Below are 27,153 nucleotides of genomic sequence, written 5' to 3' on the forward strand. Positions count from 1 at the left end.
CCCAGCATTAAAGTTGGAGTCGGATGATTTTTGTTCTGACTCCACAGCCCTGGTTGACAGCCTGTGCTTTCAGATTAGCTTATCTGTGCAAGAGTTCAGGTCCACTTTTACATGAGAGTTCATCAGTCAATGTAAGCTATAGTCCTGGCTGCTACAGACATCAGTGTGTGACAGCTGAACTCTTCGTGTGTTTGATATTTTGGAGAATGAATGAAGACTGACGCCCCTCCTTTTTTTTCCTTGCTATGGTAAAGGCTGCAGCAGGGGGTGGAGCTGAGAGCACAGACTGGAAGGTCTCTCAACTGGAATCTCTAACGGTACGTTTCTGTACCGTGTATCGACCAGCTGATCCGGCCAGTTGATTATTATCTGCTCGATCCCCGCCGGCGGACAATTGCAGGGAATCGAGCGCTGATAAGGAAGGGACGAGCGGGGACGCGGCGGGAGTCGATCCGGCGGCTAATCGGCCGCCGGATCGACCCGTGTATTGCAGGCATTTAGGCTCAAAGAGCCAGAGCCTTGTTCAACCAACTAACATCTAAAGGTGGCCATTAACAGTATGATTTTAGTGAACAGTTTAACTTCTGATCCGACAATTGCGATCGCAAAAAAACAATTGGGCCCATAAACAGGATATAAGATGTAACCAATCAGATCATTTCAAATGGAATCGATCTGCAGAACAGATCGATGAAATGATTGATAAATCGATTGTCGATCATTCCATTAATTATATAGTTGTTAGCCTTTCGCAGGAGCCTACCAGAATGCTTGTACATGCTCTAATCCTATTCCGTCTTGACCACTGTCACACCCTACACTGTGTTCTACCAAAAAACTGACTGGAACCTCTCCATTCCCTACTGTACACTGCTGCCCGCCTCATCCTCCTCTCTTTCCACTCATCTGTTGCAGTCCCTTTCTGCCAATTTCCATTGGCTGCCTATTTCCCAAAGGATCCAGTTTAGATGCCTCATGCTATCACACAAAGCTCTACATAAATTGTCACCTTCATTCATTTCCTCATTAATCTCCAGATACCAATCCACCCACGAACCTTCACTCCTCCCAGGAGACCCTCTTGTCCCCTAGCTTGGTCCCTTTCTCTCCCTCCTGCATCCAGGACTTCTTACAAGCTTTCCCTCTCCTTTGGAACTTTCTCCCACAGCCTGTCCATCATGCTGAGAAAAATTGCATCATGGGTACAGACCTTAACATCCTTCAATTCCTAGTGAACTACTGCAATAAGAATACTTCCACTTGCCGCTCCACAATGTAAAAGGCCAGTCACAAGTCATATGACCACACTGAAAATGATTTGGCCTTTATAAATTTTGGAAAAATGTGCATTGTTTGCCTAGTTTAGGTAAAAAATGGAAATCTATTTGTAAACTGTCCGCCGGCTTGCAGAGCAGCATGTCAGCAGCACTGATGCAGTGTTCCGTGAGGCTTCCAGTGTCTCAAGATACCACTAGATGGTGTCATAGATATGAGGCAGTGATTAAAGGGGTTCTGTGGATCATTTAAAAAAAAAAAAAAAAGTTACTTACCTGGGGCTTCTGTCTGCCTTCTGCAGCTGTCATGTCCCGCGTCGTCCTCCTACGATTCTCTGTCCCTCGCACCGGTCCGTTATTAGTCTAACTAGCTCCCGCTCGCGTCTCCGGGAGCTTACTTTGTAGAAGCAGTTCAAGGTTTTTTCGTACGGTGCCTGCACAGTAAGCTCCCGGAGACGGCACACGCGCGGTCACGCAGCCGCAGTCGTGTCAGAGGAATAATTGGGCAAGCGGCGGGGAACGGAGGATCATAGGATGGCACGGGACAGGACAGCTGCAAGGGCTGATAGAAGCCCCAGGTAAGTGTCTCTTTTTTTAATGATCTACAGAACCCCTTTAAAACACATGAAGCTACTCCGAACACCGGATAAGTTGACTTTGGTGACTGGCAGCGAGCACCGTCATAGCTGCAATGCTATGCTGCTCTCTCCGCACAACGGTAATTCGGAGCTCTGACGGTTACCAGACCCCGAAGTACATCACCCTCAGAGTTGCTATAATTCGGAGGGAGTAGTATTTAACGCCAGGGAGTATAGCGACAGCAGGAATAGCCGTCACTTGACTTGGCCTGCGCCCTAACAATATTCCCCCTCACTCCCCCCCCCAAACACTACACCAGTACTGCTGGCATGACACTCTGCTCCAAAAGCTAGCAGGCACAGGTAGTGCAGTGCTCACTATGTTGTGGGGTTTTGAGGGGGCACGGACACAGCCGGGGAGGCAGCTGGCAGATTTAGGTTCACTGCTACGAGGTCCATACACACCACTGCCTAGTTACCCAGTGGTAACTACAGTATTCAGCTTATGTGCGAGTATGCTGAATATGGTAATCCTGAGAGCAGGCAAGTACATCTGGCCCATGAAAAAAACTAATTTTCTCCACCACTTTTCCCTTTGGCACTGTTTAGAACCACTTCATCCTCATTGCTAATAGAATTGTCTATGTTTAATTTGGGTTTCAGTTTTGCTTGTTTTGCTTTAAAGAGAAACTCTGACCAAGAATTGAACTTTATCCCAATCAGTAGCTGATACCCCCTTTCACATGAGAAATCTATTCCTTTTCACAAACAGACCATCAGGGGGCGCTGTATGGCTGATATTGTGGTGAAACCCCTCCCACAAGAAAGTACGTACTCCTGGCAGTTTCCTGTCTGTGAACCTTGCTGCATTGTGGGAAATAGCGGTTTACAGCTGCCAAAAAAGCATGCAGCAGCTACATCATCTGCCAACAGTAAAAATGGCACCATGTAATGTCAGAATGTAAATCAGGGATTTAAAAGTTTTTACAATGGGCAAACACTAACTAAATCATTTATACATAATTATTGTAAAAATGAAGCACTTTTTTATTACATTCCTGAACTACCTCCCTGCTACAAGGAACACGGCTGCAGACAAGCACAGCTACACATTTGGGTTTTGAGTCTGAAAGCTGTGTTTGCAAAGGCAATACTTATCATTTACACTAATCACTCTGTCTGCTTTGGGAATTTGCCTTGTTCCATTCTGGATTTAGTTGGGCTTTAAAACACAGAGCGCAAAGCCTATATGCTGGAATGTGAGACATGTGCTATAGATCTGTGATATTCATGGCTGTGTACACTAGCAGAGAGAGTAGGTGGTATGCATGGCATCTGTTGATGCCTATATTGAATAAATACTGGGGAGGGGGATCTGTCGGCTGCAGTGTGCTGTATAGACTTCCATTGTGTGCCGGATTGTATGTGGAGGCTGGCAGGCCTGTAGCTGTGCACTCTATAGAAAGCAATGCTGGTTGAACAGGTGTGTATTTCCTGATTCGGGCGGATGATGCTGCATGCTGGAGATAGTCTTGTGCTGACAGCCCAGCGAGAAACTGATTTAATAGCCACAGTTCTCTCACCATCTTATCGCCTCTGTCCAGAAATCCTGCTGCTGACACACAGCATTTACTCAGCTGTTGCTGCATCTATTGGCTTAACTTTATCATCGCAGGGATTTCTCTACACAATCTTTACCTTGATGTGCTCTGTTGGGAAGGTTTAATTTTGCCTGTTACATAAACTATTCCCCTGCATGAATTTTAAAATCCAAAACTAGACACTAGCCTTCCTTTTAAATAGAAGGGAAATCGCATTCAAAGCCCACAAGCTTAGTGAAAATCTGTCTTCCTGCTGACTGACAGATGCTCATTTATGTCTCCAAATCTCTGCATGACTGTGACAGCTGCTGGCCATACCATTGCCACAGAGGCTTTAAAGGGAACCTGAACTGAGGGACGTATATGAGGGGACATTACTGCCTTCCTTCTGAAGAATGCTGCTTGCTTGGCGGCTGTTCTGATCACCAGACTTTGTTCTGAGAGTCTCCGACCCAGAAGGTGTGTATCGATCAGGGGATCTGAATCCACTGGCTGCTTGTTTGTCGCAGTTTTGTGACTATTAACTTTATAGATTGGCAACTGAAAACTGCAAAGCAAATACAGATGTCCACCTGCATGTTGTTTTCACAGCAGGTGTCCTTTAAAGTGGACCTGAACTCAGAACTTCCTCTCTGCTCTAAAAGATATGCATCAGCATAACCACCTTTTACAGGAAAACATTTCTTTGTTACAGCTGATACAAATCATGCAATAAATATGTAATGTGTCTACTTCCTGCTTTCATAGAAGCAGACATGTTATATTATTAACATCCCGTGATTTCCAATTAGCCTCTCTGACGTAGCAGGTAGCTGACAGAGCTGAGGGATCAAATTACAACTTGTGATAAGGCACAGATGAGGGGGAATTAGACAGGTTAAACTCTCTAAATACATACAGGGTGCATTTCAGGTCCACTGAAAAGTAAAACAAAGATGAGATGATTTTAAAAGCTATGCTTACCTGCATCTGTAAGGTCCTCAGGCACTGCCTTGCCCCTTATTCACATTGCTGCCACTGTAGCCCCCATTCCTGGCCCCAGGGGAAGCTGAAGGGCACATGCTCTGTATACTCTGCGAGGTGTGTGTGTGTGTGTGTGTGTGTGTGTGTGTGTGTGTGTGTGTGTGTGTGTGTGTGTGTGTGTGTGTGTGTGTGTGTGTGTGTGTGTGTGTGTGCGTGCGTGAGATCCCTCATAGCTGCATGTTTCAGCCACACCGGGATTGTCTTGGGTATGCGCCGTTTCCATAAGTCACCGAGTTGTGCATGCCCAGGACTCCTGATGTCGCTCTGCACAGTCGTTTGGGAACGTGATCCACAATTGTGTGAGCAGTGGACAGAGCTTACTCCCTGATCCAACTGGAAACGGTTGCAGCTGTGACTGAGGCCTACAGCAATAGCAGGGAGGGAAGGCTGGGCGCAGTAAGGGGACATGAATTGTTAGGGCACCTTACAGATATCTGCATTTGTTTCAACTTGGGTACACTTTTTAAAGCAGGTTTGTCAACCACAAAATTAAATTCCATGTACCCACTGCTCTGTGTTTATTAGCTAGTCTACATCTTGACGCTGCATTTCAAGCATTCAAATATAACCATAAGTGTTTCTGCTGTAATGAATCTTCATTCAGCCTGGTACATTGCTGTAGAGAGGGAAACTTGTTATCTCCCCTCCCATGAGCCTGCTCCTCACTAATTGGCTGAGGGCAGTTCAGTGTGACATGAGGCTGAGAAGGGAAAAAAACCTCACCTCTCTGCAGAAGCTGCTGAAATACCATCTATGCTGTACTCATGTGTTTACAATGCAAGCTTAGATATGTGCAGTTTCTAGGAGAAATAAAGAGTAAGGGAGGAAATGACATCAGGATTGGCATCAGTTATAGGCAGTAACGATGGAAATGTTTGTAACCGTTTTCTCATTACTATATAAAATTCACTGAAATCAAAATTTGGACGATAAAATACGTATGTTATGTAAGTAGAACAAGTATTTATCTACTTGTGTGTTGTTGTTTTTTCCTGTATAGTATGGCTGTCCCTGCTGATTTGAGGGATTTTTCGTTTTTATACCACTCAGTTGTAAAGGAAGGGACTAGTTCTACCAAACTGTGGTGCCTGTAGAAGACAGATGCACTGCATACAGTAGAGCTAACCCACAGGCAACCTTTTTGTGTAGTCACTTATTTGAGTTGATTTTCTGACTGGTGATTAATCAGTATAAAAACACAGAAACAATGTACACTTGAGTGATGTCTCGTCTGACCTGTCCTTTGTTCCGAGTGAGTTCCTGCAGGTTTCTTTTACTATACATAGATTGGTACTTTGCAGAAGCGTACGGTGCAACAGTGCAGTACTGACGGATAGTCGCCTTCACCAGAGTCTGCCATTGCAGAACAGAGTTCTCACCAGAAATCATATGTGGAATAGTCCAAAAACATGTGAGGTTTCTGTAATGCATTAAATCTACATATACACTAGTTAGTAATAATTTTAGTCCGGGAAGGACCTCTGCAGATACACTCCACTTGGTAATTCATGTAGCAGCTAATTCTGTTCTATGGAGAGAGGAGTGTGTGTGTGGAGGGGGGGGGGACAAGTGGGAGGCCACCTCCTGTAGAGAGAGTGAAAAAATGACTCTAAGGCCTGTACACACACTAGAATAAAGTCTTCTGAAGCGGCCCATAATGACCATCTCTGCCAATAATCTGGCATGTGTACAGCAGCCCCCGATGGTCACCTGGCAAGTTACCCACGAAGCAGTTCAATCCGTCCAAGCAAGGCCGATGGATTTGTACTCACCCCACCAGCTAACATCTGCACTGCTCCGTCGGCCCTCCACCCTGTTACTACTTCTCGCCGCACACTGAAATGATGTGAACATTAACCTCAGTGGAATTTCTGATTTGCTTGGATACGGGCAGCGCGGTGGCGCAGTGGATAGCACGCTTCCCTCGCATCACTGGGTCCCTGGTTCAAATTCTGTAAGGAGTTTATATGTCCTCCCTATTTCCAAGTGTTTCCTCCAGGCACTCTGGTTTTCTCCCACATTCCAAAAACCTACAGATAAGTTAGTTGGTTTCCCCCTAAAAATTGACCCTAGACTACGATGGACATATGACTATATGATATAGGGATTAGATTGTGAGACCCTGTGAGAGAAAGTTAGTGACAAGACTTTGTGCAGCGCTTCGGAAGATGTTAACGCTATAAATATGTACTAAATATTAATATCAGACAATTTTGTTTACCCAGCAGGGTTTCACAATGCTTTTGTGAGGTGTACAGACCCTTAAAGTCACTTATTAACATAATTCCTGTATCTTGCATAGACTTCAGCCACAACTGTGTATATGAAAATGGTACCACTTATGTTCTTTGTAAATTACTGCAAATGGTAGTTTGCTGACCTTGCACACCTGAGATAAGAGGAATATGAAGGTTGCCACATTATCTTTTAAACAATGCAATTTGCCTTGCTGGCCTCCTGATTCTCTGCCTCTAATACTTTCAGCCATAGATCAGGTGTTTCTGACTGACCCCTGACTGGATTAGCTGTATGTTTGTGTTAGGTGTGTTCAATACACTACAACAGCCAAATAGATCAGCAGGACTGCCAGGAAATAAATATGGAAGCCTCCATATACCTTTCGCTTCAGGTTCCCTTTTAAAGATATACTTTTCTGAAGTCTCCATAAGAACATAAGAAATGCATATTAATTTTGTTCTCTTTTCCTTTAAGGTATGGTGTGAACATGCGTTGCTTGGCAGCTCGTGTCAACTATAAGACACTCATTTTTATCTGCTCTCTCTTCACCTTGGTGACTGTTTTACTGTGGAATAAATGCAATGACCATCCATCTACCTTGCCATGGGGGCCACAACCAGGCGTGCGAGCTGACAGCCTGGAGAAGCGAGCAGCAGCCTCAGAAAGCAATGCTGCTAATGGCCAACCCAAATCTGAGGAGGCCTCCCCTCAAGAACAACAGAAGGCACCACCTCTGGTGGGCAGCAAAGGCACAGGACAGAAGTATGAGGAGATTGACTGTGTGATCAATGAGGATCAAACCATCAGGTGCAGAAGAGAGGGCAGTGAGGTCTACATGCCATTCTTCTCATGGATGGAGAAATACTTTGAGGTATATGGAAAGCTTGCACAGTACGATGGATTTGAACGATTTGAGTTTTCACATAGCTACTCCAAAGTATATGCACAACGAGGCCCTTACCACCCAGATGGAGTCTTCATGTCTTTCGAGGGATATAATGTGGAAGTCCGAGATCGCGTGAAGTGCATCAGCGGGGTGGAAGGTAAGATACCATCTGGTTAGCCTTTAAACAAACTCACGACATACTAAGAAATATGCTTGCTGTACTCAACCAGTGAAGGGAACGTTTTGAGGACTCTGCATCCTTTAGTATCTATCCTATATTATTATTTAATGAAATATGAGAACAAATACTGCAATATTTCAGGGCTTGTACTCTAACTACATTGAAGTACCCCAAACTGTGTTTTAATTAAAATATTTTTTAACTGTTCTGTTTGTGGTGCTGTGACATATGTAACAGCACCATCACTCGCCGTTCGCTTATAGTTCCCAATGCTGTCACTGCACACAGCGTGCAGAGGGGAGAACGATGTGTGTGGGCTTGTGGTGATTAAGCTTAGAAAGATAGTGTCCCCTGCACAATCACCACAAGCCTGCACATAAGCATCAAGTGAAGGGGGTGTTGCTTAGGGCGGGCAGAGAGGAGGAAGAACTGCCACTTCCTTCCCGCTCATCATCGGCGTTCTGCTCAGTCAAATATTACGGCTGAGCAGAGCAGGGGCTCTGGAGGAAATAACACAGTTAAATTTGTTAATTAAAAACCAATCCAGGGGTACTTTTTTAATGAAGACTGCAGCCCCAGAGTTAAGCCCTTGTCTGCATGAGAAATGAGAAAGCATTGCAACCCTCTCCCCCCCCCCCCCCCTCCCCCATTCCATATATGGATCACTTCCAGAGAACACTGAGCTGTGGACAGTCGTCCTGGATAGTGGTGAGACCTGCCTCACTATTTGTTGAAATCTAAAACCATGTGTTTTGACATAATTGTAAACCTGCTCCCATAAAAACCCATATAACTAATCTCATCACCATGTCCGGCTGGTCTCCTTCAGGCTGCTGTAACTATAGGTCAAGCCACAAGCAAAGTAGCTGCTAGCTTCTGTCTAGTAGCTGAATCTATATAAAACTCTTTTGTATTCTGGATGTATTATGGAGTGGGGAAAGTTGAGCATAATGACTGTTGCTGCTGATAATTTGAAATGAAATTATGTTGGTAAATGATCCAGTGCCTGAAAACTCATGAAAAGCGTTTTGCTGATGTCAGCCTTGCTGCTCACAGTATCAGGCCACAGGAGACTGGCATCACAAGGGAACTCTGGGAGGGGGGAGTGCTGTCCAGTTTGCTGTTCAGTTGTTAAAGCAGAAATGAATCGAAGTGACCCAGGATCCTACGTGGTACTGATTCGCAGGCAATATTGGGGACTGCTAGACAAGAATTAGTGTCTGCATGTTGGGTGAGTCAACGGGGAGAAAGAACTGTCTGAAAATTAGTTATTAGTGTGGCAGCTTTGTACCAGCCACACATTGGGCTTGATACATCAATCTGCGCTAAATATACCACACATTCCCAGCATGGGTTACCATTACCCTGTGTGTGTAGCGTGCGCTCCTAACTGCCATGCTATTCGCTTGTAGCGGACTGCGGTGCACCAGTAGCGCGACCGCTACTATGGTAATTACGGTAGTAGCTGCTGCGCTACTGGAGTTCTCGCGGCAGTTAGGAGCGCACACTACACACACTGAACCGCACAGTAATATTTACCCACACTGTGTGCGCGCGGTATATTTCTCGCTTCTTAGAAAAAACTACATCTGAATGATTAATTGCAGAGGTGTGTAGAGCCTTCTCATAGACAACATGCACATCTTGCATTCAAACCAGATGCACCAAATTACCATTATTGGAGGATGTTAGCTTCCAAAATAGCTTGCATGCAAAATACTCTGTACTGGACCCTCTGGGTACATACAGAGATGTGCAGAGTCTCCCAGAGACAAAGTACACACCATGCAAACTATTTTGGAAGCTAACATCGTCCAATAATGGTCATTTGGTGCATCTGGTTTGAATGCAAGGTGTGCATGTTGTCTATAAGTAGGGTCTACACACCTATGTAATTTAGTCTTTCAGATGTTATAAGAAGTGTTTGCTCTCTCTGCTGTGTACAAAAAAATGTTAGTTTATTTTACGGCCAGCAGCTCCCATTTGTATGTTTGTAACTAGTGCATATGCATAGCTTCGGTTTTGGATACAAGGTGTGTATCTTGTCTCTGGGGGGCTGTGCACATCTCTGTAGGTACCCATTCAGATGTTTTGTAGTATATACCAGGGCTGTGGAGTCGGAGTCGTGGAGTCTGAGTCGTGGAGTCGGGCAATTTTGGGTGCCTGGAGTCGGGAAAAAATGCACCGACTCCGACTCCTAATGAATTTGTAATTGTAATTAAAATAGAAGATATGATAAAATGTTCTATTTCTCAGATAATAGTCATTAAAAGTAATGTATATATACAGTATAAATACAGTAATAGCTGTGCTTAGTCCACAAAAATGAAATAAACCAATCAAAATTAGTTACTTGTGCTGCTTCAATAAAGCAGTCCCCGTATTTTTAAGGTCAGATATACATATCTGATTGTGACTGTATATATGATGTGTACACAGGAATCTCTTATATATGTTACGGCCAGAACCCGAAGTTTGGCCACTTCTAGTTCTGGCCGGCCACTTCGGGTTCTGGCCGGCCAATGCGCGAAGTGGCCGCTGCGCTGCGGCCAATGTTAGAAATGGAATGATTCCTCTGAGGTTAATGTATCTTCTGGCCGCAGCGCAGCGGCCAAACGTATAACAACTTAGTGAATTTATTGCAATTCAGCCGGCGGCAATGTAACAATTCAAGCCGCCGGCTTTTTCTCTGCCTCTCTCTCCTCCCCCCCCCCCCCCCCCCCCGCCTCTCTCGCTCTCCTATGGGTCGCCGGCGGGGACACGCGTGTCCCCCCGGAGTCGTTCGTCGCGGCAGGGGAATCCTGCTGTTCTTGCAGAGCGGGTGCTGGCAGAAGCAATGTCTGCAGCCTCCCCGCTCTGCTGCCCTGGCGCCACGAACGACTCCCGGGGACACGCATGTCCCCGCCGGCTGCCCATAAGAGGAGAGAGAGAGGCAGAAAAAAAAAAAGCCGGCGGCTTGAATTGTTACATTGCCGCCGGCTGAATTGCAATAAATTCACTAAGTTGTTATACGTTTGGCCGCTGCGCTGCGGCCAGAAGATACATTAACCTCAGAGGAATCATTCCATTTCTAACATTGGCCGCAGCGCAGCGGCCACTTCGCGCATTGGCCGGCCAGAACCCGAAGTGGCCGGCCAGAACTAGAAGTGGCCAAACTTCGGGTTCTGGCCGTAACATATATACTAAATAACATCTATGCTGTAAGTATAAAGCCTGATGTGTAGCCGTGTCACTAATAGAGATGGTCAATAAGGTGGAAATAATTCTGCATTGATGCTGATTTATGCAAATGTATGCACTCCCTTTGCTGATGAACTCAAATAATTTGATATGTTATTAAAATTTGGTTTGGTGACTACAAATTAAAGGGTAACTGAGACGGATGAAAAGTAAAGTTTTATACATACCTGGGTCTTCCTCCAGCCCCCTTCAGGCTAATCAGTCCCTCGCTGTCCTCCACCACCCGGATCTTCTGCTATGAGTCCTGGTAATTCAGCCAGTCAGCGCTGTCCAGCCGCATGCCGCTCCCACAGCCAGGAACATTCTGCACCTGCGCAATAGTGCTGCACAGGTGTAGTATGCTCCTGGCGGCGGAGTGTGTGCATGTGCACTACGCCTGACTGGCTCAAGTACCTGTACTCATAGCAGAAGATCCAGGTGGTGGAGGAGGACAACGAGGGACTGATTATCCTGAAGGCGGCTGGAGGAAGCCCCAGGTATGTATAAAACTTTAATTTAATCTGTCTCAGGTTTACTTTGTTACACAGTAGTACTATACTCTACATATGCACTCCCCACAGAGCTGCAGGGAATCCACTGAGAATGTTGTGCACATTGAACACAGAGGTGTTGTCTGTTTACAATCTCCTTCTTCCCCTGCAGAGTACCTGCACATCATTCTTACATGTACCCACACTTACATTGCCTAGGGCCTGATAGATGTTCTTTGTTCCGGTTTGTACCTTTTACAAGTACTCTTACCAAGGACTAGTTTTAGTCTAAAAGGAATAAATATAGTAGTCTACATATCCTTCTCACTTCAGTTGTCTTGTAAAATTCCTAAGCGTTAGCAGTTAAGAGACGAATTTCATGTTACATACTTTTAATCAACAAAATTGTAATATGCAAATTAGAGGAGTCGGAGTTGTGGAGTCGGTGGAATCCTAAACTGAGGAGTCGGTGGATTTTTGGACCGACTCCACAGCCCTGGTATATACAAGCGCTGATCCAATCTTTATCTCATGTGTATGTTCCACCAGCTGCTCAGGATCAACCACATCCACAATCGGTTCCAAGAAAAATTGCATACAAATCCACAGCGCTTGGTACTCAGGTCGGCATTTCCAGGGTCCTTTTGACAGGGACCCTTAGTAGTTAAAAGCATATAGTGTAACCCAGTACACATTTAAAATCCAAAAACGATCTCATATAAGTTGCCCAGTCTCCAGTTCCTACCGGTTTCGGCCTTGCGCCGTCATCAGGGAACACTGGAGACTGAGCTGTGGGCAAAATATATAAAGATTACCTTGTAATCACTCGATCGGGGCCATTGCAGGCTCTCAGCAGAAAGTTTTCCACTTGCCGGTAATGCGCATAGCTGATAGGCTCATTCCGGTCAGGTGGTTAGGTGCAAGGGGCTCTGGGATGGTGTGACATCACTACAAAGCTGGAGCCATAGCGTGATTGGTCGGGCTGGTCACATGGGCCAGCATGCTCGCGCGTAACTGGCTGAAAGAGACATTAATATGGTTAATGTGTTGTTGGAAGATAAGCAAACATATCAGATTCTGAAAACGAACCCAGGACCGAGATATCATCAGGAATTGACCTTACTGGTGAAAAAGGGAGTACAAAAAGGACTGATTATAGAGAAAGAGAGCAAATATCTGATTCCGTCCTTTGTAAGAACTCCTGTATTATATTGTTTGCCAAAAATCCATAAAAATCTAGAAAATCCCCCAGGCCGCCCTATTGTGAGTGGAATTAACTCAGTAACATCCCGTTTAGGACATTTTTTAGACACTTTTTTGCAGCCACTTGTTTTAAAAATTCCCTCCTACCTCAGAGACTCTAAACACCTTATTGATATTTTGAACAATTTTGAATATACAGCACCATATTTTTTGGTCACTGCAGATGTATCATCTTTATTTACTGTGATTGATCAGCAGGCAGCACTTAAAGCAGTGGAATACTATTTAAGGGAAACTCCGGATTTAAATAACAGTATGGTGGGGTTCCTCATAGAGGCATTAGATTTTGCTATGAGTCATAACCATTTTGCTTTTAATGGTACTTTTTACAAACAGGTAAAGGGCGTGGCAATGGGGGCGAGGTATGCTCCCAGTCTGGCTAATTTGTTTGTGGCCAGATGGGAGGACATTTTTATCTATGGTGCACAACATGAAAACCTCTGTCTATGGAAAATATTTATAGATGATGTGTTTTTTATTTGGAAAGGGGATGAAGCATCATTGAAGGATTTTATTGTTTTTATTAATCTTAATACTGATAACTTGATTTTCAACTGTGAATATAGCATGGAAAAAGTAAATTTCTTGGATTTAGTTATTAAGAATGAAGTGGAAAAATGCAGTACATCAACTTTTTTCAAAACGACAGACCGTAATAGCTATATCCTGTTGGAAAGTTGCCACCACCCCAGCTGGCTTAAGGCAATACCATCTAGCCAGCTTTTAAGGGTTTTTAGAAATTGTACACACAATGAAGATTTTTTTTTACTCAATCGAATGTTTTAATTGAAAGATTTGTAGAAAAAGGATATGATTTTGATTGTTTAACGAAATTGCGAGATGAAATTGGCACACGGAATAGATTGGACATGATCCAAAACCATGGCACAGGAACAAGCCAGAATGTGGAAAATCAGTTCAAATGTGCTTTTATTACTGATTTTAATATACAATATAGGGACATTAAAAGGCTTGTAGGGAAACATTGGCCTATTTTGAGACTAGATCCTAATCTAACTGCAATTATTACTGAAAAACCACAAGTTATATTCAGGAAGGCCCCAAATCTTCAGAGCCGGATTACAAGCAGCACCCTATATAAGCAGCCAACTACCAGTAACACCTTTCTGGAGTTAGAAGGTTTTTTTCAAGTGCAAACGATGTTTTGGATGTCGCACATGTACCAACCAACCAAATCACCTCTTTTACCAGTAATTATACAGGAGAAACATTTCAGATTAAACGTTTTTACAACTGCAATAGTATGTATGTGGTATACCTTCTGGAGTGTCCATGCGGGCTCCAATATGTAGGGAAAACAGAGAGAGAGTTCAGGAGGCGACTATACGAACATGTCTACAATATTGGAAAAGCTGAAATAGACCACTCTGTCCCCAATCATTTCAAAACTGCCCATAGCAAAGATCCTTTAGTTTTAAAATTTTGTATCATCGACCAAGTAAAAACAGACTGGAGAGGATCAAATAAAGATAGAGAATTATACAAACTTGAAACTAAGTGGATTTTTACATTAAGGACTATGCAACCAAGAGGTTTGAACATTGATTTTAATATAAACTGCTTTATAGACAATTCTTGAGTGCAATAATCTATTTATAGGGTGTGCAATATACTACGTAATTTATATATGTTTTTAGTAATATGTGCCTTTTTAATGTATGTATTTATTTTAGTATTGCTGGGATTTGAACCGGGGACCCGGCGTTGCGGGGCGGGAGTGCTGACCACTACGCCACCGTGCTGCCTGTACTGATGTGTTATTTATTTGGTCATGTAATTGAGTTGCTGAGCGTGGAGAGACTGGAAACTACACTTCCCAACAGCCTTAGCGTCTCTTTCAGCCAGTTACGCGCGAGCATGCTGGCCCATGTGACCAGCCCGACCAATCACGCTATGGCTCCAGCTCTGTAGTGATGTCACACCATCCCAGAGCCCCTTGCACCTAACCACCTGACCGGAATGAGCCTATCAGCTATGCGCATTACCGGCAAGTGGAAAACATTCTGCTGAGAGCCTGCAATGGCCCCGATCGAGTGATTACAAGGTAATCTTTATATATTTTGCCCACAGCTCAGTCTCCAGTGTTCCCTGATGATGGCGCAAGGCCAAAACCGGTAGGGACTGGAGACTGGGCAACTTATATGAGATCGTTTTTGGATTTTAAATGTGTACTGGGTTACACTATATGCTTTTAACTACTAAGGATCCCTGTCAAAAGGAAAATGGAAATGCCGACCTGAGTACCAAGCGCTGTGGATTTGTATGCAATTTGTATGCAATTTTTCTCGGTACCCATTCAGAGGCAGCCTGGTGATGCGCTACTTTTATCCTTTTGAAATCATGCCCTTTCCAAAGCTATCTCACAAAGGTATCTCACAAGTACACCTCACACATTTTTGCAACTATTTTATTATATCTTTTCACTGGACAACACGGAAGATATGACACTTGGGTACAATCTAAAGTAGTTAGTGCACTGCTTGAATAACATTGTAAATTTGCTGTCCCATCAAAATAACTCGACACAGCCATTAATGTCTAAACTGACATTACTAAACACAACAAAAGTAAGTATACCCCTAAGTGAAGAATGTAAAAATTTGCCAAAAGTGTCAGTATTTTGTGTGACCACCATTATTTTCCAGCACTGACTTAAAGGACAACTGAAGCGAGAGGGATATGGAGGCTGCCATATTTATTTCCTTTTAAAGGATACCAGAACCTAAAGGCTCTGGTAAAAACTGAAGCTGTACTGGGTAGGGGGCAATGATCAAATACTCACCGTGCCACCCATTCACCTCCGTCCCCCGCCGCTCTTCTCCGGTCAGTCGCGTTCTTCTGGGCGACTTCAAACCTGGACATGCTGTGCAGCGCATCTGCAATATGTCCGTCCTTCTCCCCGGATGCTGCGTAGTCACAGGAGAGGAGCACGCTCGCTTCTGCGTCCCGGCGTAAGCGTTGATTGGAAACGGGGGGGGGGGGGAGCGAGTGCGCTTCTGTCCTGTGACGTCACTTGGCGCGGCCACTGGTGAGCAGGATGGACGTACTGCGCTTGTGCGGCGCAGTATGTTCTGGTTTGAAGTCACCCAGGAGAACGGGACTGACCGGAGGGGAATGGGCGGCACAGTGAGTATTTGATTAGTGCCCCCTACCCAGTACAACTTCAGTTTTTTACAAGAGCCTTTTGGCTCTAGTATCCTTTAAACCATACTAATTGCCTGGCTGTCCTGTTGATCCTCTGCCTCTAATAATTTTACCCATAAACCCTGAACAAGCATGCAGCAGATCAGATGTTTGACATTGTCAGATCTGATGAGATCAGCTTCCTGCTGGTTTCTGGTGTTATTCAAACACTACTGCAGCCAAATAGATCAGCAGGGCTGCCAGGCAACTGGTATTGTTTAAAAGCAAATAAATATGGCAGCCTCCATGGAGTTTACTAGAGCTTAACAGGTTGCCACTGGAATCCCCTATCACTCCTCCGTGACATCACAAAGCTAGTAGATGTTAGAGACCTTGGACTCCTCCATCCTCTGAGGATGCCCCACAGATTCTCAGTAGGGTTTAGGTCTTGATACATACTTGTTCAATGCACTGCTTTGTTTCTTTAACAAGGCAGCAGTCATCTTAAAGCGGAACTGTAGATTCCTAATAAACAGTGTTTCACTTACCTGGGGCTTCCCCAAGCCCCCAGCAGCTGTCCTGTCCCGCGCCGCTCCTCAACGACCCTCCGTTCGCCTACTGCCAGCTACTTTCGGTTTCGCCACCGGGCCACTGCGCCTGCGCGGCTATGGCCACGCTATTGCAGAGGGGAACGCGAAGAAAGGATACGCTTTGCCAGAGCCGTGCTGGCATCGACTTACAAGTTGAGGTACGGGACCGATCGGTGGGGAACAGAGACTCGTTGAGGAGCGGGACAGGACAGTTTCTGGGGGCTTGGGGAAGCCCCGGGTAAGTGAAACGCTGTTTATTTTAAATCTACAGTTCCGCTTTAAAGATGTGTTTGGGCCTGTTATGTTTTTAATTCTGCCCTGTGGACCAGTTTCTGAAGGGAGGGGATCATGCTCTGCTTCAGTATCTCACCGTATATGTTGACATTCTTGGTTTCCAAAATGAATTGTAGCTTCCCAGTGGCGGCAGCACTCATGCAGCCCCAACCCCCACCATGCTTGACTGTAGGCAAATGCACTTGTATTTGTTCTGTTCACCTGGTGGCTGCCACTCATTCTTGACACTATCTGAACCAAATAAGTTTATCTTGGTCTCATCCTACTACAGGACATGGTTCCAGTAATCCAGGTTAGTCTACTTGCCTTCAGCAAACTATTTGCAAGCCTCTGGATATGACACTGAGCACATGCACTCATCTTCTTTGGTCAACCATGGTGATGCCTGTTCTGAATGGAACCTTTCCTGTTAGAGTGCTTTATGGTCTTAGCCACCATGCTGCAGTTCTGTTTTATGGCCTATCATTTCATAGCCTAGGCAATCTTTATGTATTTAGTTTTTGAACAATGCAAATTTCCTGGCTATCCTGCTTGATCCTCTGCCTCTAGTACTTTAAGCCATAGACTCTGAACAAGCATGTAGATAAGATGCTCATACCCAGGTCTGACCCAATTAGCTGCATGCTTGTTTCAGATGGGGGATTCAGGCACTAACTCATCCAAAGAGATCAGCAGGACTGTCAGCTGGAATTGTTTAAAAATAAATAAATATGGCAGTCACCATCATGGCCTCAATTTACTAAGCAGTTTAGACTAATCTACTGATGGTTTTTAGTCTACTGATGGTTTGGTCAGTTGCATCAAAGAGGAATTCACTATTACCAAATGTTTTAGACCTGTTTTTAGACCTGGTCTAAACCATTTGGTAATTAGGTGGGTAAAGCAGGGGAAATGGTCAAAAGATGCAATTCACAAAGGCTTGACATCCTTCTCTGATGAGCTCTCCTCTGCATACAATTAAACTCCTGATAATTCATCCAAAAGGTTCCATCCTCACATCTAAAATACCTCACAGAATTTCTTTACTGACAGAAATCAGGTGGTCTAATCTCTGTCAGAAAAAGTGGGCGTGGTTACTCCTTGTTTGCCTTTGTGAATTGTGTAATTACTGCATGTTAGACCAGGTCTAAAAACAGGTCTAAAACATTACACCAAACCGTCACTATACTACAAACCATCTGTAGACTAGTCTAAACTGCTTAGTGAATTGAGACCTTTGTGTGTCTTAATTCTAGTTCCATTTAACTGAGGGGTGCATGTTCTGCTTTAGGAATACAGGGTAAATAATTGGTGGGAAGGTGGCTTTACTCACCAGTAATAGTAACAGTGCAGGAGAATCTTCAGAAACAAAAACACATTTTGAGCTACACACCTTGTCTCCTGGCCTGATCATGCGTTTTTACCAGGAAAAGCTCTGTAAGTTGTTGCACCTGCTAAATGATTTGTGTCCTTTTTCAGGAGTCCCGTTGTCTACCCAGTGGGGTCCACAGGGATACTTCTACCCAATCCAGATTGCCCAGTATGGACTGAGTCACTACAGCAAGAACTTGACAGAAAAGCCACCCCATGTTGAGGTGTATGAGACCGCAGAGGAGAAAAATGAAGGTGGGCTGGGGACATGGACTGTGCCTAAAGGGGCTTCTGTGAACACCGTGTTTGCGAAGACAAAGGGGAGTCACGTGAAGCATTTTGTGATTCCAGGTGAGTATGATGTGTAAGCTCTATAAGGAAAACTTTGCCTTTCATCATTGAAATAATTATACTTATTATTATTATTATTTGTTTAGATTAGATAACACTGACCTCGTTTGCAGTGCTTTTACATTTTATATATAGGCCTGACACTAACTGTCCCTCAGAGGAACTCACAATGTAATCCCTGCCATAGTCAGTCATTGACTTATGTTCCTATTATAGTCTATGGACAATTTTGGGGATTGAGGGGACCAATTAACCTGTCTGTATGTTTTTGTATTGTGGAAGGCATCTAAAATACCCATCGCAAATAAAATATACAGACATGCTAATGTTGCTCTCTGCCATGCAGCACCTCTGTTATGGAGAGGGAGAGAATCATCCCATTATCATGTATGGTATGAGCTTGCCAGGTCCCTGCAGCAGCAGATGCTGGGGAGCACAGCTTTACAGGCAGTGTAATGATCTAGATCAGAGGTGTTGAACTCAATCACTTTAGGGGACAAAATCCAAAACCTACTCTAAGTTGCAGGGCAAAAGTTTTATTAAGATTTTACATTTAGTGTCTCACACTACGTGGCATAACTATAGCAACCATTGGGGCTCCACCCACTCGTGCAGAGTAGAGCAGTGGGACATATTAATATTTACCTACTTCAGTGCTGCTTCAGGTTTCCTCCGATCTTTCTGACAACCACACACTCTATCATGCATGCCTCTGGCTCCATATGCATGTCATGTGATCAGAAGTTGGAGGCATGGAAGCCCAGATGGTCAGCTGCTCTGGAGAACTGAAGAGATTTGTGTGTGTGTGTGTGTGTGTGTGTGTGTGTCTGTCTCACACTGACTAGGTTCAGCCAAAACCACTGTCACCGGTGAGCTCCTCTGGATGGGAAGACAGTGTGTGGTTGTTCTTTTACTAGTTACGATGCACATTTGAAGTTCTCCAGGACCGCATAAAATGGCGAGGGTTTGTGGGCCTTGTGTTTGACACCTGTGATCTAGATCAAAAACTGTTGTTTGGCAATAAAAGGAAACTATATAGAGAATTGTTTGGGCAAGTGATACAACATATCTAAGGATACATTGCTGTAATTTGCTTTATTTCGAAGCAATGTAAGCATGAAATGGGGTCTAGAAGGAACTCAAAAGGCACTTATAGAGCAATTTGGGCATCAGAATTGCAAGTTGTAATACATATCATTCCTAATAGGCTATTTGATAGCACCCTGTCCACATAGCAATTACTATTGCCAGTGACTATTCTGCTAAGTGCCTGACCTCTGCTAATAGCCGTCACTGTAGGTCCACTCCTAAGCTGACAGCAGAGAGCGAAGCCCAGAGTCATCTGTTATTTCACATGCCACAAATGCTGCCGTTTTATACATTTTATGAAATAATTGTGGGTTTGAAATCATTCACGTTTGTTTCCTGGGTGGCAGATTTGAAGAAGGTAATTTGGGCGTCGGGCACAGACTGGTGATATGGGTGCTGCATAGACCGCAATGTTAATGGCAGCTATACCAGTGCCCACACACAGCACAGCTTATAGACAAAATTTCCTGGTCAGAAAATGCGACAGAAGGTAGCGCAGATATCATCAAATGGATACTTTAGTGGCAGATATTGCAATGCTGATGGGGGGTGGTAAGTTAGTGTTAGGAGTAGAACTACAAACAAATAGGAGGAGCAGCACTCAAATGACCAGGGCCAAGGCGTGCCAGGACTCACCCGTGTACCAACGGGACTTGACGTAAATTCCAAGACAATCCAGCTAAGCCAGGGGTCAGGAACCTTTTTTGTCTGAGAGAGCTTTAAACGCCACATATTTTAAAATGTATTTCCGTGGAAGCCATATAATATGTTTCAAACTGGGACAGTGCACATGTGCAGCAGAGGGCTCACGTCCCTGTTGCCATGGTGATGTGTATACAGTTGATCCTCCGGGCAGCGGAAGCATCCGACACGTCTTCAGCTTCTCTTGGGTTTCAGCAATTTCCCCGAGAGCCAGACAGGATAAATACTGACTAACAGCATGTACAATTAGCTAGCTGACTTGGGGGTTTATTCACTCTGTATGCTCAGATCCCCGCTCTTTGGCCCAATAGGCTGCCTGTCAAGTGGCAGGCAGCCTATTGAGCCAATGAAAGTTTGGGAAACTCGTCCACCAAAGTCAGCGGACCTGACAGGATCCAGGGTGGGACAATTGGAGCGGCCATTAGTTTTGCTAAAGTAAGTTTGTAGTGCATGCTACAGCGGTAGCATGCCTACTTTGAAAATTTCCTTGCACTGCCACACTAAGCTGCACTTCTTGAGCAGTGTAACTTAGTGAATCAACCTCTGTGAGCCAGATGTAGCCATCAGAAGAACCACATCTGGCTCCCGAGGCATAAGTTCCCTATCCCTGAGCTAAGCTCTTTTAAGATGACACTTTATTTGTAAAAATATAAGCTGTGTGGTGTGGACAAGAGCCAGGAGGCTCGAAACAGCAGGCTGTAGCCACAGTACAGCATTTTTAACCACTTCTGTACCAGGGGGGGGGGTTGCCTGATCGGTGCTGCGTGGGCTCTCCAGCCCGCAGCACCGATCAGCTAGCAGCCAGGGCGATCAGACTACCCCCCCCTTTTTTCCCCACTAGGGGGATGTCCTGCTGGGGGGGTCTGATCGCCGCCGGCTGTTTGCGCTTGCGGGGGGGGCTCTTCAAAGCCCCCCCTGCAGCGCTTCCTGGCCTCCTTCCCCTTCCCTCCCTCTCCCTCCCCCTGTGAGCGGCGCAGGACGGAATTCCGTCCTGCGCCGGATAGGACAGGCTTCAGCCTATCAGGTGCCGGCGATCCCCGGCCAATCAGAGGCCGGGGATCGCCGATCTCCGCTACGGCGCTGCTGCGCAGCAGCGCCGTATACATGTAAACAGCGGGGAAGATCTTCCCCGTGTGTTTACATTTACCCTGCGAGCCACGATCGGCGGCTCGCAGGGTGTTCACGGAGACACCCTCCGTGAACTGACATGGAACGGCGGAATCCACTTCAGGATTCAGGGGCGTAGTTAAGCGTACGCCGAATCCTGAAGTGGTTAATGTAACCTTTTGTATGTTTTGACAAACAAAGTGATATCTTAACCTCTTGAGGACCACAAGCTTGCACCCCCTAGTCCCAGGCCATTTTTTACAATTCAGCACACTGCAGCTGTAACAGTTTATTGCTTAGCCATGCAACTTAGCAGCCGTATGAATCTTACCTTCTTTTCTGCCCACTAACAGAGCTTTCTGTTGGTGGGATCTTGCTGCTGCGATTTTTATTTTTTATTTATTTTTTGAATTTAAAGTCTTTTTTTTATTTTTATTTTTTGTTTCTTAAATAAATTCCCTCCCTCCCACACCCCAGAGATCTGATCACTGTGATCACCTCTCATAGGCATCAGCCTATGAGAGGGATCAGATTGTGAGCCACTCGAGGGGACAGCTAAGTGACAAAGCTGTCCCCTGTACAGTGCTGCGCTAGATCGCAGCGCTGTACAACAGTAAAATGCTGTTCGTGGCTGGCAGGCTGATCACGGAGCCCCACAGTGTTTGTTTACAGAAACTCGCGACCCAAAGAGCACGAGCTCCCTGCTAATCACGTGCATCGCGAGATCACACGCCTGTGTGCGGTGGAGGAACAAGGAAGCCACTCTGCGGCCACCATCCAGCGTTAGGTGGTCGCAGAGTGGTTTAAAGAGCTGAGCCAGATCGTCTTGGAATTTAGTGTTAGGAGTAGCTAGGAGGAGGGTTCATGTGAGAAAAGGGTTAGGAAACATGGTAGAATACCAGTAAAATTACTGATAATTTACTATCGGTAAATGGTAGAATATTGGTAATGTTATCGAAATTCTTCTGGCGACTTCACCCGGGTCCCAAATTATCGCAGAACCCTTTTGTATTCTAGTCCAAGAATGTTTTCATGAGACGTGCGAGTTGATCCGCTGGTTGGATTGGGCAAACCGCCTGTTATTGATTGCTCTTCTAATCGTTTGTCATGCGTACACACACCCTATTATCGACCAACAGACCAAGTATGGCCGATAGTTGGGCGGAAAAGTTGCACATCTGTATGAGCCTTAAATGGTAGCGTAGATTTCAAAACCACACTAGTTAACCCCATTAATGCAACATGCTATCTGTGCACTAGTAGGCATACAATAGAGCCCAGGTTATCCAGGACTCTACCAACTGACAGTCTCAACAAGGGCATGGGAGGAGCTATGGAAGCGTGCCTGTCTAATTATGTAGAGCATCGCTCAGCAGTAAACACAAAAGCTCAGAGCGCCGATCCTGTTTCCTCCTGCAGCTCCTACATCCTCTGCTGCCTTCTCATGTGGCTCCCAATGTGCCACCTGACCTGCATCCGACCTGTACAGATCTGATGCAGCAAAGCAGTTGGAAGCTGAAGGAGTGAAGAGGACTGGTACCAAGGGCTTTTTTGTTAAAGTAGTTTCTGCTGCGCGCTGCTCTGCATTTGATCTGTGGGGGGAGGTTAGTGTTAAACTTAGACCCAACCAGAAAGAACACCTGTGCCTGTGCTGGATAAATGTGACTTTACTGTTTGTGGCAGGTGTAGTCTGAGCTACCTGGAGACACTGGCTGTTACCATTTACATTCAAATCACATGACTGATATCTGTACCCAACATGTCCTGACACTGCTGGGAGGAAACCGTGATTGATCAAGTTTGATGCTCAAATTTGTATACATCTTATGTCCCCTCTTCTTTTTCACTTTTCATTATATTAAAGAACTGTTGAGAGCTTTGTGTCAGATATCAGCGCTGTGTTTTTTTGTTTGTTTTTGTTTTGTTTTTACCATTTTTCACTGAATATTTCCTACAATTGCTGTGGCTAGAGTTTCTTACCAGCAACACTTAGGGCCTGAGCCCACTGACGCAGTTGTGTCCACTTTTCAGTTACACATCAATGTTACAGATGCTGAAAAGCGGACATAAGCGGACACAATTGCGTTAGTGGGCTCAGACCCTAAAAGTTAAAGGAATACTATCAATGCCCAAGTGTTCTAAAATGACAATGTACAAATAATGTCTAAGTAGCTGTGTAAACATTTCCCTACTTTTCATGTTAAAGCTAATGGGAATGCATATTTAAATAAAAAAAGTCAGATACTCACCTAAGGAGAGAGAAGGCTCGGGTCCTAATGAGCCTTCCCTCTCTTCTCCCAGTGACCTCCGTGCTGCGCTGGCTCCCCTGCTCAAATCCTCAGCCGCGGGGACTTTGAAAGTTTTCGGGAGCCGAGTCCTCCCGAAGATAGGCGGCTCCATACTGCACACGTGCGAGTGCGTCATAGAGGGCGCTCGTGCGTGCACAGTGTAGAGTGGCCTGTCTTTGGGAGAACTCGGGCTCCCGAAGCATTTCCGAAGCTTCCCTTTGGCGGGGAAACATCGGTATTTGACCGAAACGGTCGAATACCGCTATGGGGGAGCCAGGACAACAGCGGAGACCTGGAGAGGAGAGGGAATGCTCTATGGGACCCAGAGCCTCCCTCCCCTTAGGTGAGTATCTGACTTTTTTATTTACATATGGGTTCCCATTCACTTTAAATATCAGAGGCAAAAGCTTTAATTCATTGTTTATAGGATTTAACTCTATTGGCTGCTTCAATGCACAGCCAGTGTTTTTTGCATATCAGACTACAGAGTATTTTTCCTGAAAGCAAAAAAGGTATGAAAAGCTGTTGAGTCACTGACCATTAATGTTTAAAACCGTTACATTTCCTCTGCTCTCTGCAGACAGCTCAGAAACACAGGCAGCTTCTGAGAGCTCTCTCACATACAGTTACACACAGAGATAACAGGGAGGGACATCTCCCCTCCCATCATTGTTCACTCTCCCATCACAAAATGAGCAGACTGCCTCAGTGAAAGGAATTTGTTACAGTAAACAAGAGATAAGCAAATGAAATTTATACATCATTATTTACCAGCACTTAAGGAACTCTCTCAAACTCAGGTTAAAAAATACGTTAATCGATAGCATTCCTTTAATTTCTACTCTTAAGTGACGTTTGCACTTTTTAAATTGCATCTAAAAATATCAACATTTACTATGAAAAGAGGGCAGCAAGTTAAATCCCTTTTTACAAAGTATGGTGCCCAGTTTAACCTGTGGTTGGGCGCCAATCTCTGTGGTGGGATTGGGGGTAGAGCATACAAAAATGCGTATGCCACTTCAACTGAGGTCTGCATGCATAGCCATTTTCACTAGAAGCATGCAAATTCATATGGGATTGTTTGGATATAAATTTGCATACGTATTCATCCATTTTAACCACTTCCCCTCCCCCGGCACAAGTATCTACGCCCCTGCTTTACCTTGCAGGGACGTAGATACTCTTCCCTTGCCGCTGTGCACTCCCGCTCGCAACTGGTATAGTTTAAAAGGAAATAAATATGGCGGCCCCCACATTCTTCTCGCTTCAGTTGCCCTTTAAGGTTGACTTAAGAAAATAATCAGTGATCAATGAACTTCAAGGAACATACATTAGCACTTAGTGTGGAATTTTACTTTTTGTATTATTTTGGGAGTAAAGATGCAGGTGGTGGGAGGGTCCAGGTTCCCAAACAAGTCAGTAAGAAAGAAGATGAGGTGGAGTGTTGAAGAGAAGATGACTGACTAGGGTAAGTATGCATATATAAATGTGATAGTGCACCTGAAGTGAGAGGGGATATAGAGGCTGGCCTATTTTATTTCCTTTTAATACCAGTTGCCAGGCAGTTGACCCTGAACAAGCATATGCAGGTCAGATACTCGGTTTTACTGGATTAGCCATATGCTTGTTCGAGAGTTTTGACTCAGACACTACTTATGCCAGTACATAAACAGGGCTGCCAGGCAACTGGCATTGTGTAACGATTGTGGAATTCTCTCCGTGATCAGCGCACAAGACGTGCGCTGACACTGCAGAAATCCTCCACAAGCGTGTAATTTGCGGGAACCCAGCAAAAGGTGCAAAGCACCTGTAGAGGGAAATTCCTGTCGCCAGGGGGAGCTGTGGAGTGCAGAGGAACGGCTCCTCTGCCCTACCATACACGCCAGACAGGAATTGTACGAAGGGCAGAAACGCAGGGCAAGATAGCCCTGAAAGGGAGAGATCAAAGTGACAGAGGGTATGTGTGTTCACCAAACTAGTCGCCACCCTGCGACGATGAACACACAACCAGGAAGACAAAGCGAGAAGGCAATCGCCGGAGATGGCGATTGCTAACAGCGACACAAGACCGAATAAGCACAGATGAGGAATGTTTGTTTGTCCACCAATCTAGCCGCCACCTGCGACGGTGGACACACAACAGAAGAAACCAAGTGAGAACGCAATCGTAAGAGAAGCGATTTGCGGGAGAGAATGAGCACAGGGACAGATTGTATGTGTGTGCACCAAACTAGTCACCAACCCGCGACGGTGCTCACACAACAGCAGATATGAAGTAGGAACGCAATCGCGAGAGAGGCGATTGCCAGAGGTGACACAAGGCTACAGCAAGGCAGAGCACGAGAGTAGCAAAGGCACAGCAAATCATACAATGAGGAGATACGGAAAATAACAAATGCTAGCTAAACGCGAACACCGCACTCATTCGCAACAGTGCACGCGTTTATGCGCGGTCTCCACGTGATAAGCACAATAGAGACAAGCACGCCTAACTAACCACCGACAGACAAACATGAAACAGAGGACGCGAGCGCTTGCTTAACGGTTACCTCACCAAGCCTCCAGCAAGCATTCGTAGCAGACAAGACAGATACACGAAAACAGGAATAAGCGAGCGATAGGATCCACAGCACTAACGCAAGTGGCTAGTGCGATCCAGGAAGACAGAACAGAAGGATCCACAGCGCTAGCGCAAGATGCTAGTGCGATCCAAGTACAGAGTAGCAGACCAGAAGGATCCACAGCACTAGCGCAAGAGGCTGGTGCGATCCAGGAAAACAGATCAGAAGGGGCTACCAGTAACAACCGCTGTTCCGGTTAGCACCCAGACACGCCAAATGATTTCCTGTCGACCACCGCTGGGACAGGACAATCGCAACAGACAAACAAAACAGATAAGAAATCCTAACTGCACTAGGGAAACCTGCCTAGTGCAGTCCCAGCAATTACTCTAAGCTAATCTTCAAACAATGAGCAAGGCTGACACTCTCCGGAGTGTTTCACAGGAAGAATCCTTATGACCAGCGACTTACTGTGGGAAACATAGCTCTTTACAGAGCCAGCCCACAAAGGATGTGGCTAGGCAATCTGCATGACAAACATATGCAAATTCCTCAGCAGCAAGCTGCACAACTGACAAAAGGTCTCTCTTCCAGAGACCTGCAGAATGCAGACCTGAACAGTGGTCAAAAGGCTGCCTGCCTGCGCAGGCAGCCACGCGGATCCTCACACATTGCTTACCAGGTAATAAATATGGCAGCCTCCATATCCCTCTCACCACAGGTTCCCTTTAAAGCAGCCATTTGTCTGATGTAAGCAGCCATTCCCTGAATTGTGCTGCCTGAGCTATGGAATAACAGCATGTGCCTGAAAATTGCTGCTTCCATAAAAGTCTTGACGCAGGTCTTTGCCTCAAGGCCTTTTCTTAAGCACCTTCTTCAGCATCCCAGACGACATCACTTAAAGCTTGCAGCGAATCGGCAGG

General features: G+C 45.2%; 1 protein-coding gene across 2 annotated transcripts in view; it reads left to right on the forward strand.

Moving 5' to 3' along the window:
• Positions 1–27,153, forward strand: part of GLCE (glucuronic acid epimerase) — a 128,675-nt gene that overhangs the window by 81,386 nt on the left and 20,136 nt on the right. For both annotated transcript variants that reach the window (XM_068272447.1, XM_068272448.1), the window contains exons 2-3: positions 7,189–7,757; positions 18,241–18,483. In XM_068272447.1, coding sequence (XP_068128548.1) covers positions 7,202–7,757; positions 18,241–18,483 — 799 coding nt within the window. In that variant the 5' untranslated portion in view covers positions 7,189–7,201. The remainder of the gene's footprint in view (positions 1–7,188; positions 7,758–18,240; positions 18,484–27,153) is intronic.

The sequence above is a fragment of the Hyperolius riggenbachi genome, chromosome 3, assembly GCF_040937935.1.
Source record: "Hyperolius riggenbachi isolate aHypRig1 chromosome 3, aHypRig1.pri, whole genome shotgun sequence".
Lineage (NCBI taxonomy): Eukaryota > Metazoa > Chordata > Amphibia > Anura > Hyperoliidae > Hyperolius > Hyperolius riggenbachi.